Source organism: Mastomys coucha, unplaced genomic scaffold (assembly GCF_008632895.1).
Source record: "Mastomys coucha isolate ucsf_1 unplaced genomic scaffold, UCSF_Mcou_1 pScaffold22, whole genome shotgun sequence".
Taxonomy (NCBI): Eukaryota; Metazoa; Chordata; class Mammalia; order Rodentia; family Muridae; genus Mastomys; species Mastomys coucha.
The window spans coordinates 111,051,280-111,065,737 of NW_022196905.1; the positions used below are offsets into that span (position 1 = coordinate 111,051,280).

General features: G+C 49.2%; 1 protein-coding gene across 2 annotated transcripts in view; it reads left to right on the forward strand.

Moving 5' to 3' along the window:
- The window catches only part of Ksr2 (kinase suppressor of ras 2), a 369,325-nt gene that overhangs the window by 277,112 nt on the left and 77,755 nt on the right, over positions 1-14,458 (forward strand). The window contains exons 8-10 of one of the 2 annotated variants that reach the window (XM_031337631.1): positions 1,000-1,067; positions 5,551-5,669; positions 11,544-11,712. In XM_031337631.1, the coding sequence (XP_031193491.1) occupies positions 1,000-1,067; positions 5,551-5,669; positions 11,544-11,712 (356 nt within the window). Of the gene's footprint in view, positions 1-999; positions 1,068-5,544; positions 5,670-11,543; positions 11,713-14,458 lie in introns of both variants that reach the window. The other variant, XM_031337630.1, reaches the window with a different exon arrangement.

The window sequence follows — 14,458 nt, forward strand, 5'->3', positions numbered from 1 at the left end:
GACAACAACGATGATGATGGGGATATTGATGATGATTAATACAGGCATTATCCTACGCACATTTTAGTGTATGACATTAACATGGATACTGTTGGTAAAGTCCTTACAACTTTCTCTTGGACCACTCAGGGTGGAACTGGAAGAGTTGTACTTGGCAGCCTCTCTCTGGAGTTATCATCTGGGTTGCCAAGTATACTGGCTGGTTTTGTGTGTCAACTTGACACAGGCTGGAGTTATCACAGAGAAGGGAGTTTCAGTTGGGGAAGTGCCTCCATGAGATCCAGCTGTGGGGCATTTTCTCAATTGCCCCTTGTGGGTGGTGCCATCCCTGGGCTGGAAGTCTTGGGTTCTATAAGAGAGCAGGCTGAGCAAGCCAGGAGAAGCAAGCCAGTAAGAAACATCTCTCTATGGCCTCTGCATCAGCTCCTGCTTCCTGCTTGAGTTCCAGTCCTGACTTCCTCTGGTGATAAACAGCAATGTGGAAGTAAGCCAAATAAACCCTTTCCTCCCCAACTTGCTTCTTGGTCATGATGTTTGTGCAGGAATAGAAACCCTGACTAAGACACCAAGGATCATGTTTGCAGTTGCTGCCTCCAAGCATCTCACATACTGCTGTCCACAGGGCCTGGAGTTTTCCAGACCATTGGGACATCTCATCTGTCCATCTGCTTCTCCTTCCACCCACCCATCCATCCATCCATCTATCCACCAATCTTCTACCCACCCATCTATCCATCTATCCATTCATCCATCCACCAATCTTCCACCCATCTATCTACCCATCCATCCATCTCTATCCATCTATCCGTCCACCTACTCATCCATCCATCAGTCCATGCATCAGTCCATCCATCCACCAATCATCCATCATTTCCCAGTTCACCCCTCCATCTGTCTACCCATCCAGATTTATATTCATCCACTCATCCATTCATCCATCTATCCACTCTACCCACCCACCTACTTATCCATCCATCTTTCCTTTTCTCTGTCTTTCAGGTTAAAGTGCCACAATAAATGCACCAAAGAAGCCCCGCCGTGTCACCTCCTGATCATCCACCGAGGAGGTAAGGATTTAACACAGGTTACCCTGATATGGGCTCTGGAGCTCAGACATCCAAAGCAGCCTCCCCACCCAGCCTGATTCCAGGTATCACCAGATCCCTAGATCCTCGCCCACTCCATTTCTTTTCTCCTAAAGCTCTTCCTCCCTGCCGTGGTCCTTACCCAGTCTGACTCCTGTCCTCACTATCTCTTGCTTTTCCTCTACACTCAAAACACAGCTCATGCCTTTCCATGGTGTAATCCAGGCTCACTCAGTTGATCATTCAGAAGTGGCCTTGGGGAGGAATCCGGCTTGGGGCAGAGTTGTTTTAGACCATCTGTGTGTCCCCTGCTCTGGGGTCCCGGGAGTGTCTGGGCTAACTTGACCAAGCTGGCAGCCTTTCACAGTGCACAACCAGACCCATCCAACTGGGAGGAAAAGTGCTGTGCTCTCTGCCATGGACATGGTGTGAGACGACAGCTTTTTGTAAAGTCTTACAGTCCCACTTGCAAAATAATTCCCTAATTTCTTGTCCCAGGAATTCATTACTCCTGGAGCCTCCATGGGCTCCCTGGGACAATCCCTGGGATGATTTCTTGTCTGTGCTGTCGGATAAGAAGAAATAACCACAGCTAATTCTTTAACTTGAAACTTTGAGAATGAGCTAAAAACACAAGTTTTGTTCCTGAGTCTCAGGGGCCGTGCGTCGGGGCTTGGGGGCTGCACCTTGGGGCTCAGGAGCCACATGTGGCTGCTGCATTGGGTGGTGGCAGAGACAGGCCAGTTTTATCCCTGCAGAGACCTTTCCTGATGCTGCTGCTCCTTCTTGTGAGATCAAAACTCTGCTCCTAAGATGCTGTTCAGTGTAAATGACCAGAAGTTGCAGCCTGAAGAGCTCAGGCCCTGAGCTTCCCAATGCCCTCTCTCTTTCTCTGGGAACAGATGATTAATTAGCATCAATGTGTGTGTGTGTGTGTGTGTGTGTGTATGTGTGTGTGTGTGTGTTTTAACAACCTCTTGTTTATGATCCTATTCTTGTACCTGGTTCCTCCATTCTCCTTGCTGTTTAGGCTATCCTAGACTCAATCACATGATGTAGACCCTCCAGCCACCCCTGAAAGGAAGTAAAAGTCAGATATTGTTTTTTGTTTGGGACTTTCTCTAAAGGTTCCTTCTCTCTCCACTCACCCTGTCATCTTGTCTGTGGTGGTCATCTATGTATGTCTCTCTTCCTTAAGAACACTTGCTTACTATTTTGTTCTCTCTCTCTCTCTCTGTCTCTCCCCCCCTCCCTCTCCCTCCCTCTCTCCTCTCTCCTTATCTCCTCTCCGTCCCTCTCTCCTTTCCCTCTCTTCCTCCCCCTTTCCCTCTCTCTCCCTCTGTCCCTCTCTCCTCCTCTCCCCTCCCTCACTCTCTCCCTCTCTTCTTCCCTCCCTCCCTTGTTCACTCTCTCTTTTCTCCCCTCCTTTTCTCCTTCCCTCTCTGCCTCCTTCCCTCCCTCTTTTCCTCTCTCCCTTTCTTTACTTCCCTCTCTCCTTCCCTCCTTCCTTCTTCCCCTCCCTCCCTTATTCTCTTTCCCTACAATGTTTGTTAATTCTTTGAGCATCTCAGACAATGCATTCTGAACATGCTCACCTCCCCCACCTCCTTCCATCTCCAACCTCCCATCCTTCCCCATCCAGCTTTGAGATCTTTCTCCCCAACACCCCATTGAGTCTAGTTTGTGTCACTTGGCTAGCCTTGGCATTGGAGCCTGCCCTGGTGTGAGGCCAATCTACCAAGGGTCACATCATTAAATAAATGAAACCTCCCTGAGGTTTCAAGGGAAGCCCATGCTTCCCTTTCAGGGCTGGTCATGTTCTCTCTTTTCAGTGCTCACTCAAGGCCTGATCTTGGCTTCCCTGATTGGAGATCATCCTCTCCCAGTAAACCTCTTTCCTACAGGGCAATCTTACCTCAGCTCTTCCCCAAAGCAATGCACTAACATTCCTCTTTACTCTGTCTTACAAAGGTGTGGTCTATGCATGTATGTGTGAACCAGACACTTCCTGGCCCTGCCCCAAAGATGCTGGATCAGCACCTGCCTTTTTTAATCAGATCTGGTGGGGGGGTTCCTATGCATATCACGAGTCAGAAGGATTGTTCATGAACAAGAGTTGTACCAATTCCCACCCTGACGAAGGCCAAGCAAACATCCGGAGTAAGAAAAGCTGGGTAAATAGAGCCTGTCACACTGACTGGAAAGTGCAGGCAGGTACTACTCAGAGAGGGTGAGCAACTATAGTCTCCAGACAGGCAGACGTATGTCTCCTATGTCTGTGACATTTCAAGTGGAAGCCTGTGTAGTTTTGTGTACCTTAGACCTCCTAGCCAGCTATCAGCCACTGGTTGGGTGGAGCCTTGGACCCACCAGAGAGCAAGTTTAAGATACAAGCTTAAACAAGGCTGGATCTTTCTTCTCCATCCTCCCATCTCCCCTGGCACGACTCAGCTCAGACATGGCCTGGGAATATCTGCCCAGCTTAAGAATGAACCCAAGAGAAGCTTCAGGCAAGAAGTGTGTTTGCCCCTAAAGCAGGCTCAGAGCTGTCAGAGGAGGTTGGGTTTTGATGATTTTTCCACCTCACAACCTTAACACACCTAGAATGGCTACACATCTCCTGAGCTCCCCACCCCCACCCCCAAGGTCAGCATCACTGGGGAATTTGCCACCGAGTCCCGCCCACCCGCCCAGGAGTGGGTGCTTTGAAGGTTAACTTCCCCAGGAAGTTGAGACCCAGGTTGTAGGAGGGTGAGCTTCCCCCAGAGTCTGGTATTTGGAGAAGGCCTCCTTCCTCCCAGCCGCCTTCAAGGCCAATCTCCCTGGGCCCCAGGAGGGCTGGTGTCTTGCAAGTAAATCAAAGAGAACTTTCCTGAAGAAGTCCACTGGCTTCTTGAACTCCCCCCCAACAGGGTTGGGGGGGGGGAAGTTGAAAATAGAGTCTGTTTCCATGGTAATGGCAGCTCAGGCTAAGCAGAGAAATTAAATCCCTGGGTCAGAGCAAAGCTTTAATTCCACATCCTCCCCACAACCCCCCAACAAAACACAACTAACAAGGAGAGGCGCTAGGCAGACAAATCTGAACTTGAGCGGGCTCGCTACTGTTGCATGCTGGGTTCCTTATGAGTGACAGAAATAACAAGAGGCAGGTCCTTGAAGATGGAGTCCTTCTGCCCCACAGGAAGCAGCTATTTAGCATCTCTTGTCTGTGTGCCTAGCGCTGGCTCTGGGTGTGACACCTAGGGGGATGGTTGGAGGAGCTAAGCCATTATTATCGGGATCCATGGTTATTTGGGACAAATGTAATCCAGTGTGTGGCAGGTTTTTTTAAGTCCTGATAGACTCCATCCATAGCAAAAGACATCCTAATACACAGTTAGAACACACAGGGACAGGTGTCCATCATGATGCGTGCACTAATTACAGGCCTCCAGGGATCAGGGATCTCTTACATTGCAAGTGAAGTTCAAGGCTGTTGTGAAAGGTGTTAAGTTGTGAGCAGCAGCATCTGTGTAGAAGAAAAAAGAAACAAAAGAGAGCAGCTTCCTGTTTCTCTTGTCCAAAAACCATGTGTGAGGGGATAGGTAATTAAAATAAGAACTGTCTGAAAAAAATATGCAGATGCTGAGGTGGTGGCTCAGTTGGCAAACTAGTCCCTGCCATTCTGCCACACAGGCTGAAGACCTGAGCTGAGAGCCCCAGAAGGCATGCCCAAATGCCAGGGTAACCAGGCACACCTGCAACTCCAGGGCTAGAGGTGGGGGTCTAGGTGGGCAGATCCCTAAAGCTTATTGGCTAGTTATTGAAGCCCGGACTATGAGATCCAGGTTGAGTGGCTCCTCAAAAAATTAAGGGAGAGCTGGAGAGATGGCTCAGTGGTTAAGGGCACTGACTGCTCTTCCAGAGGATCCTGAATTCAATTCCCCAACAACCACATGGTAGCTCATAACCATAATGGGATCTGATGCCTTCTTCTGGTGTGTCTGAAGACAGCTACAGTGTACTCACATACATTAAATAAATACATAAATCTTAATTTAAAAAATTAAGGGAGAGTGAGATCAAGGAAAGACCCAGGGTGACCCCTATGCCACCACACGCACACCCACATGCATACACACCCATGCAACACTTCTAGAGTGACAAGTACCTTGCATGAATCCATACTCACACACACACACACATCTATACTAACAAATACCATGTTAGTATACTTTGCATGAGCACACACACACACACACACACACACACACACACACGAGCACTCGCACACACTATGCACATAGTACAAAGAGTAAAACAAACACAGAGCACTCCCAGAATGTTTGTCATGGTGATTCATAGCTATCATTTCTAGTGTTTCTAGTGTAGGTTTCAAGGTGGGATCTGAGCTGGGCTGTCCTGACATGATCAAAGCCAATGCGATACTTAGACTCTCTCTGCTGTTTTTACCCTACGGACCCAGCAAGGTTAGTGCGAACGGAGTCAGTCCCCTGTGACATCAACAACCCAGTCCGGAAGCCCGCCCGATATTCAGATCTCCACATCAGCCAGACGCTCCCCAAAACCAACAAAATCAACAAGGTAAGGTGTGGCTTTTACAGGGTGAGGGGTAGCGGGGCAGACCGTGGCGACTGGGCTGGGCCAGATGGTGGATGGGAAGGGGGAAAGGCTCGAGATGGAGCATGGCTCTCACACTCCTGGGCTCTCCTGTTCCTGGGTGGTTTATGTGCAGTAAAGCTTGTAGGGCGGAGGGAAACCATTCAGTGGCCAGTTGAAGAGATACTCAGGCAGACCGCATCTGGTTTAGAAGCAGGCCTGTGGAAATAAGACGGGATGAATGGGGGTGCAGAAGGGAATTTCCACGGTACTTCAGACCCTGGCTGCTCTGACTGGGATGCCTCCCCATCTGCCAGAGCAGCTGTGTACACGGTGGTGGGCTTTCCGAACATCTGTTGAACTAAGGGGTGGTGATCTTCTTAGCTTCTGGTGGGGAATTAGATGGATGGATAGCTATCACTGGGGGCCCTTAGCAACAGCTGGATCAGTGTCTTCCCTGCTGGCAGATGGCCAGCAGGCGGCTCTCTGCACATCTTTCTGGCATGATCTGTCTGTGCTGCCTTTGGCGTGTGGATGGGCTGTGCTGAGATTGGCCCAGGAACAATTCCACCCCATGCTAGAAGCCAATTTTGCATATGTCAGGAGGTGGTTTCTCAGGCTCACAAAGCCTGTTTATTAGGTCGAAGGTGGATAAAGCATGGTGTGAACTTAGAGTTCAGCGAGTCACAGATCGGGAAACAGATACCAACTGAGCATCTTGGTACCAGTGGACCTTCCCCTTGGCAAGGTATGGCCTTGCATCCCTGCCTTGGCTCTTGAGAGGAAGGCCCCTCCACCATCCTCTCTCTCCTCTCAGGAGCCAGAGCTGGTCTCAATGGCTGTTATTCAAAGGCTGCCATTCTTCCTAAAACCCTACTGGTTTTCTGCTGATTTCTGGAAGCAACTCTAATTTATGTTTTTATTTTCCTACTTTCTTGTGCAAGCATGTACATGGCTTTGCATATCTGTGGGTGCTTGTGTGTGTGGGTGCATGTGTCCATGTGTACACACACCTGTGATGAGTGTGCATATGGAGGTCAGAGGTTGGTGTCCAGAACATCCTTGTGGACTCTTGGACCTTATTGAAGAATAGCCTCTTAATTAAATCCAGAACTTGACACTAGGGCTACTTCTGCTTTTCCCACAGCTATTGGACGGTGTTTTTTTGTTACTTCGTGGAGCAGTCACCTCAGTTCCTTGTTACATCAGCCTAGTTGGCCACCATCCTTGATGGCTGTGGAACTGTAGGCAAGTGACTTGCTCTCTCCTGGCTGAAGTTTGAAGTTTTCCTTTAAATAAAATGGGCACGTTCCATCTGTCTACTGCCAGACAACAAACTACTCCCAAATCTGCAGTGTATAAAACCCACCCTTTTGTTAGGAGGCTAGGAGTTGGGACAGAGAACCATGGGACAGAGTGCGTGTGCATGTGCATGTGCGTGTGTGTGTGTGTGTGTGTGAGGGAGGGAGGGAGGGGAGGGAGAGGGAGAGAGAGGGAGGGAGAGAGAGAGAGGGAGAGAGAGGGAGGGAGGGAGAGAGAGGGAGAGAGGGAGGGAGAGAGGTGGAGGGAGAGGGAGGAGATGGAGAGAGGGAGAGGGAGAGGGAGAGGGAGAGAGATTTGTCTTTGCCATAGGATATTCAAAGATTCTATTGGGAAAGGGAAACCCCTTATAACTGGTGGCTAGTGACATCTAGAACAAGGCCAAGATCGCCCACCATCCGCTTTTCCTGAGACTCAAGCCACACCCACATTGTCTGTTGCTACTTTTACACCACAGTAACAGCAAAGTTGATGAGTCACAAGAAGGCCTACGCAGCTGGAACACCCTGATGTTTACCATCAACTGCTTCACAGTTTTACAGGCTTCTTCTCCCGTATGGCTGGTGCCTGGGTTGGGAGAGGTTAAAGTCAGCCAGAATGACCACCTGTAGCCTATTCTTCCTCCCCTGGAGGTAGCTTCATGGCCTCTGTGCTTCTCACATGGTGGCTCATGGGACCTTGGCCGTGTCATCTCCTCCGCTCTTTCCTAAGGAGGCAACCACATGTTGTGGGATTTGAGTTAGGCAAGGTGGACTCCAGCTGTCATTGGGAAGGCTTCGGGTTGCTGCTTTATGATGCTCCCAGTGGCTGATAACAATACCAGCTCTGGAGAGCTTCCCTCCCCCCCCCAACATTAAATAACATTTGAAAACACCCTGTGCCTCCTGGTGTGGAGTGATGTTCAGGGAACTGTAACAAGGGTTCTCTTTGATCTCAGGGCTTCAAGCAAAACATCCCACCAGGACCCCTTTACTTTGGTTGTTTTGGGGGGAGTCTAAAGGCTGCTCTAAGTGGATGAACAGTTGGCTCCTGTCTGCAAGGCTCTGGCTTCCATCTGTGGCTCTGGCAAGACCAGGGAGGGAGGAAGGAAGGAAAGAAACTCCTAAAAGGGGACCCCCACTGGGACGGCTCATTTAGCTTGTCCCCCCCCCCCGAAGGGATTGCATATCGTTTTTTTCTTTTTTTTAGATTTATTTATTTATTATATGTAAGTACACTGTAGCTGTCTTCAGATACTCCAGAAGAGGGCGTCAAAGTCAAATCTCATTACAGATGGTTGTGAGCCACCATGTGGTTGCTGGGATTTGAACTCGGGACTCAGTGTTCATAGTCGCTGAGTCATCTCTCCAGCCCAGGACTGCGTATCTTAAAATCCATCTTTTCTTCTGTGACACTGTCAGGGGCAGGAGTTCAAAGCCACTGAGAGACCTTCCGTCTGGCATAACCAGTGCTGGAGCCTCTTGATGTCAGATGGGACAAAAACACGGGGCAGACCGATGAGCCACAGTGACATTGCTGTGCTTGTCTACCAGGAGGGGCACTTGGGAAGGGACAGAAATTGGCCTCTGTGCAGACAGCAGCTTTGCCACAGAGGTGGACAGACTTTCTCATTGGGCTGGGCTATTTTTTGCCTCGTTCTTGTCTTACTGGCTTCGTGCAGGTTCTTGTTCTCAAGCATGATGTGGTTAGAGAACAGATTTCTCAGCCAGCTTGCTTGGAAGAGTTCCTGCTCCTGTTTTTTGTTCAGCCTCTCGTCTGGCCTGATCCATCCCAGTTCACAGAGGCCCAGATTCTTCTGCCCCACAGTTGGCAGAAGGTAGATTTTGGAATCAGAAAGCTTGGGTTTGTAGTTATAGCTCCTTAACCTGCTGTGTTGCCATGAGCAGGACCAATTCAGCACCTGTTTGCCTTTGTCTTTTCCTCTGTAGAATGGGCAAAGTGCGAGTGATGGGGAGGATTGGATGTGTGGCATGTGTAAAGGATTTAGCCTAACAGTAGGTGCTCAGGAATGGAAGAGAGTGAAAAGAAGAAGGAGGAGGGAAAGGAGGAGGAGGGAGAGGGAGAGGAAGAAGAGGAGGGAGAAGAAGAGGAGGAGGAAGAGGAAGAGGGGGAGGATGGAGAGAAGAAGAGGAAGGAGAGAAAGAGAGGGAGAGGAGGATGAGGTAGAGGAAGAGGGAGAAGATAAGGAGGAAGAGGAGAAGGGGAAAGGGTAGGAGAGAATGAGGAAGTAGAGGAAAGGGTAGGAGAGAATGAGGAAGTAGAGGAGGAGGGGGAGGAGGAGGGACAAGAAGAGGAGGAGGCAAGAGAGTAGGAGAGGAGGGGGAGGAAGGAAGGGAAACAGTAATGGAATGGACGGAGAAAGAAAGGGAGAGGAAAGGAGAAGGAAAAAGGGAGAGGAAGAAGAAAAGGAGAAGCAAGATAAGGGAAAATGGGAATGAGAGGAATAGATGCTGAGAAAGAATAAAAGAAGTAAAAGAAACAGGAGGAAGCAACAGGAGGAGTGAGGGATTGGAAGAGAAGGTGAGGGGCAGGAGAGGTAGACAAAGACTGCATAAGGAGAGAAGCTGGCTGAGCAATGCCAGTAGCATCTGCAGCCCCAGATACTGTTGCGTAGGACCGGTCTCCAACACTCAGGGCCTCAAAACAACCATCCTCAATGGCAGCCAAGGGCTTGGCTCTTCCTGCTGTGAGCAGGAGGTTGGAAAATCTGGCATGCTGGCTTGTTACAGTTACAGGGAACAGTGCCCTACCTAGCCAGCTCTTTAAAGTGAGCTGCTGTTAAGGGTTGCCAAGAGGCAGGACGGCAACAGCAGATCACTGTGGAGGAGCTGGGCTCTCTGGAAGTAGACTTGGGGGATGGCTTCAAGTCAGGTGAGCTGCCTGACCCCAGTGACACTAGGACTTTGCTTTTAAAGGTCTGTTGTTTCAATTGTGTGGAGGTGGGTATGTGCACATAAGTGCAGGTGCCAGAGGCGGCCAGAAGAGGGTGCTGGATTCCCAGGATCTGGTGCTACAGCAGCTGTGAGCCTTAAGGCCTAGGTGCTGGGTACTAAGCTTGTGTCTCCCAGAAGAGCAGTATGCACACTTCACCACAGATTCATCTGTCTAGCCCTAGACACTGTTGTTCTAAAGATACAAAAAGGTGAAGTGGCTAAAACAACCCAAAGCACATTTATAAAAAAAAAACAAATTCCACCCAATTTCAAAATGGAATAAATATCTATAGTAATCAAAACCCAAAGGAAAATCCAGAGGGCAAACAATCCCAGGAGAGGATGCTTCTGTGGCTGAATGCTGAACCATCACGCACTGAGAGACTGAGATGATACCACACCGAGCACTGGCTCAGATACTGAGAAAACTGCTCATGGTAGGGCATGGGTGTAAACCGTCTCAGCCACTCCAGAGAGCCACATATGTGCACACAACCCTGATTATAAATATTTATAGTGTCTTTATCCTCACACACACAAAGGATGCAATCCCAACCTGGAAGCAGCTTAGCTGTCCCTCACTGGGGCGATAATTTACAATTGTGTAACCAAACAGCAGAGTATGACTGCTCAGCACTGCTGAAGTCATTATGGACTGCTGCTTCCTGCTCCCGGTGGCTTCTACAGTCCTTGACTTCTGGTGGCATCCCTCCAGTGTCTGTCTGTCTTCACATCCTCTTCTTTTCATGTCTCTCCTCTTTCAAACTGTCTGCCATGAGGATATTCATCCTTAGAGCCAGGACCCAGTTTACCTCTCGATCTTTTTGTCTTTGTTACATCAGCAGTGACCCTTGCTGTAACTGGGATTGGGTCCTAAACTTCAGGGTGATGTGTCTTGCAGGAGGGCACATTAAGTCCACTGACCTGCTCTCTGGAGTTCATCCAGCGAGGCCATTCTGCACACACACTTAAGGACTCCATCTTTGCTGGATGGAGCCTTCCTTTGGAGCTGGTCTGAGGGCAAGATAGATAATGCAGGACCCAGCTGCATGCTGGGGAAGATGCTGAAAGCTCACTCCCACGCTCTCTCGAGCTGCCAGGCTGTTGATTCTTTAATAAACACTTGGGAGGAAAAGTGTCAGAATGGGGGACAGTTCTCTGGGCACCTCGGCATGAGACCCCTACAGATCAAAGAGTCAGACTGCTCGGCTACCACCTCTGCAGATTTCATTATGTGGTAGCCTCTCCTGCCTTGGGTTCAAGCAGCAAGCAGGAACTTCCCTCCATATCTGGGAGCAGACCCTTTAAATGGACTGGCTCAGGTGTTTTGTCTCTGAGTGTATGTGTTGGAGGACAGATATCCGAGGAGCCACAGGTTGACTTTGGATGTCTTTCTCTGTCACCTGTCACTCTCTACCTTATTTTTGTTTTAGATAGGGTCTCTCACGGATCTAGGCTAGACTCTGGAAGGATCTAACAATTGCAGAAGGGGCAGCCATTGCTGAGGAAGCAGGCTTGGGAGCCCCTTCCTGCCTAGCTCGTCACTTCTGCTGCGTCTCTGACTCCCCACCTGTCCCTGACCCCAGCCCTGTTTTTCTTTCCACAGGACCACATCCCTGTCCCTTACCAGCCAGACTCCAGCAGCAATCCCTCCTCCACGACGTCCTCCACGCCCTCCTCACCGGCACCCCCCCTCCCTCCCAGCGCCACGCCACCTTCTCCCCTGCACCCCTCCCCGCAGTGCCAGAGACAGAAAAAGAACTTCAACCTTCCAGGTACTTCTGTTTCAGAGAAAGGTGGATAGCATCAGAGGGGAAAAGATGGGGGTGAGGTTTGGGTCATTGCCAAAGCCAGCCAGGATGGGGCCAGCCCTTGCCTGAAAGCAGTGGGTTGATAATCAGAGAGGGTCTGGAAGACATGTGGATGTGTGTTCAGCAGACACAGGACAATTGCCATACGATGCCACATTTTATCTTTTGAGGGAAAATAAAGTGAGACTCGTCGGCTCTGCCTGACAAATGAGGGAACAGAGGCATGGGGACTCTTAGAGACATCTCTCTTGCTGAGCATCCAGCTGATATGTTTACCTAGCTAAGTCACAAGACAGAGAGGCACCTGCTCCAGAGTTGGCAGTTGTTCAGTGAGACAAACTGATGGGAATTGGTGGTGGGGTGCTGTGCTGAGGACCTCGGAGATACACATGCTGGAGCAGGGTTACTTCTCAAGTCTCAGCACGGCTGCCAGTCTTGGCTTAGAATGGAGTGTGTGAGGTCCTGGATCCAAGATCTACATCTGCTTGCCCTGCTCTACCAGTGTGACCTCAGATTCCCGTCTCTCAGCTCACTCCCTAAGCAAATGGTTCAAGAGCTGCTTGTGAGAGACATGGCGACCCAGTTGTCCTTAGACCCGAGAAATGGTCTTTGTCTGCCTTCAAGTGGATCAGATCCAAGACTCTTGCTGCCTCCTCTAGGCCCTCCCATAGGGCCCAAGAAGGCTCTGCCAACTGGGTCTCCATCATTAAGGTACTCAAGAAATGGCTGGTGAGGTTGCCAGTGGGGAATCTTTGCCATAGCTTGTGGAGCTGAGTTAATAATGTTTAAGAAGGTGGTGGGGAGAAAAGCAGTACAGTGATACATGCTTGGAACCCCAGCACTTGGGAGCTGGAGAGAGATGGATCATGGGAGCTCACTGGCATCCAGCCCAGCCAAACTTTTGAGGGCTAGCTGAAGTGACATCATCTCATAAAACAAGGTGGGAAGAACCTTGGGACTGGCACCTAAGGTTGGCCTTTGGCTGCTACATACATGTGCACACACCAAACACACACACACATTCACACTCACATGCACTTGCACACACACAAATGTTATTGTAGTCACCCTCTGAGGAAGCTAGTTTGTCAGCTGAAGTTTTCAATGGATTCAGCCATGTCACTTCCAGGAATCTCTATTCAGCCGCTCACACAAGAACACCAGGATCTATGTGTAAGGACATTAGCCATTGCCACAGTGAAGAATTGAAATCACGTCAAGCACCCATCTGGAGAAAGGCTGAATGCATTGGAGGGATGCTCTGCCACCATTCAAAGGGACTCAGTACTCTACAGAACTTTACCAGAATGCAGAGGGGTTTTTTAAGTGGAAAGAATAAGATTTACAAAGTAATTGATATGCTGACATTGTTCATTGTGAATTCTTTTCACATATTTGTGCATTGCAAATATAAAACTGGCCAGTACTTCTTGGCTGTTGCTAGTGAACAGAGGGGTTTTGACTTACTTGTTTGCCTTGTTGGGGATTAAACCTAGGGCCTTGTGTGTGAGGCAAACACTGCATGACCGAGTATCATCCTTTGTTCATATGTGTAGCTCATAAAGGAAACTTCAGCGTAGTTCTCACCCTGAGTGGCTGCACCATTTGATATCCCCACCAGCACAGAAACAAACTTTTTCTCTCTTCTCTTCTCTTCTCTTCTCTTCTTTTCCTTCCTTCCTTCCTTCCTTCCTTCCTTTCTTCCTTCCTTCCTTGCTTTCTTTTTCTTTCTTTCTTTCTTTCTTTCTTTCTTTCTTTCTTTCTTTCTTCCTTTCTTCCTTCCCCCCCCCCTCTCTCTCTCTTTCTTTCTTTTTGAGACAAGCTCTCAGTATGTGGCCCAAAGTTACCTCAAAAGCACTATCCCCCTGCCTCTGCTTCTGGAGTTGTGAGGTTAGTGTGTGCCACCATGCCTGGCTGGCAGAGGGCTTTTGCCTCACCTACTGTTGTCATGTGTACAATGGGGAGTGTGTGTGAGCACATGGATACAAATGATGGAATGTGATCCCTAAATGAAAAACAAAACAGTGTCCAAGAAAAGCAAACAGGTTTTCCCCTGCCCTGGCAGAATTTCCCAGGGTGGCAAGCATCTGGCTCCCTGTCACACTCTTGACTGAGCATCTCTGGAGGTAAAGAAGGGAGCTCTGAGTGTGGCTGGCTGTAAGATATTGAGTTCTCGGAAGGCTGTATAAGTCAATGCTTGGATGTAACAATATCGCTAGAGTTGATTGATCTGGACCATTCAGGGGTGTCCAAAAGGGGCTGTGAGGTTAACAGGCAATTAAACGTACCTGGTGACCTCGGAGAACATGGAGAATGAGATGCTAGCAAACCAACTGTGATATATGCTGCTTGGGCGCTGGTGACCGCATCTGGTCCACTGGATTGATCCCTACTTTCCATCCTTCCCTGAGCCTTCCTGCCCTGTGGACAAACCCAATGCTGGTCCTGGGGAACTAGCTCTGAGCATAGATGAGTCTGGTTTAGGACCCCAGCTTTGTTTTGAGTGGCTGTGATGTCTCCATGGCAAATGGCATGAAAGGGTTTCTTTCTATGAAACCATCCTAGCACACATCATACACACACACAAAATTCATGCACTTACATACATACATACTCATGCACTTACATGTATACACACATATGCTCATGAACTCATATGTACACACATACTTATGCACATACCACATACACACACTCACATACTTATATG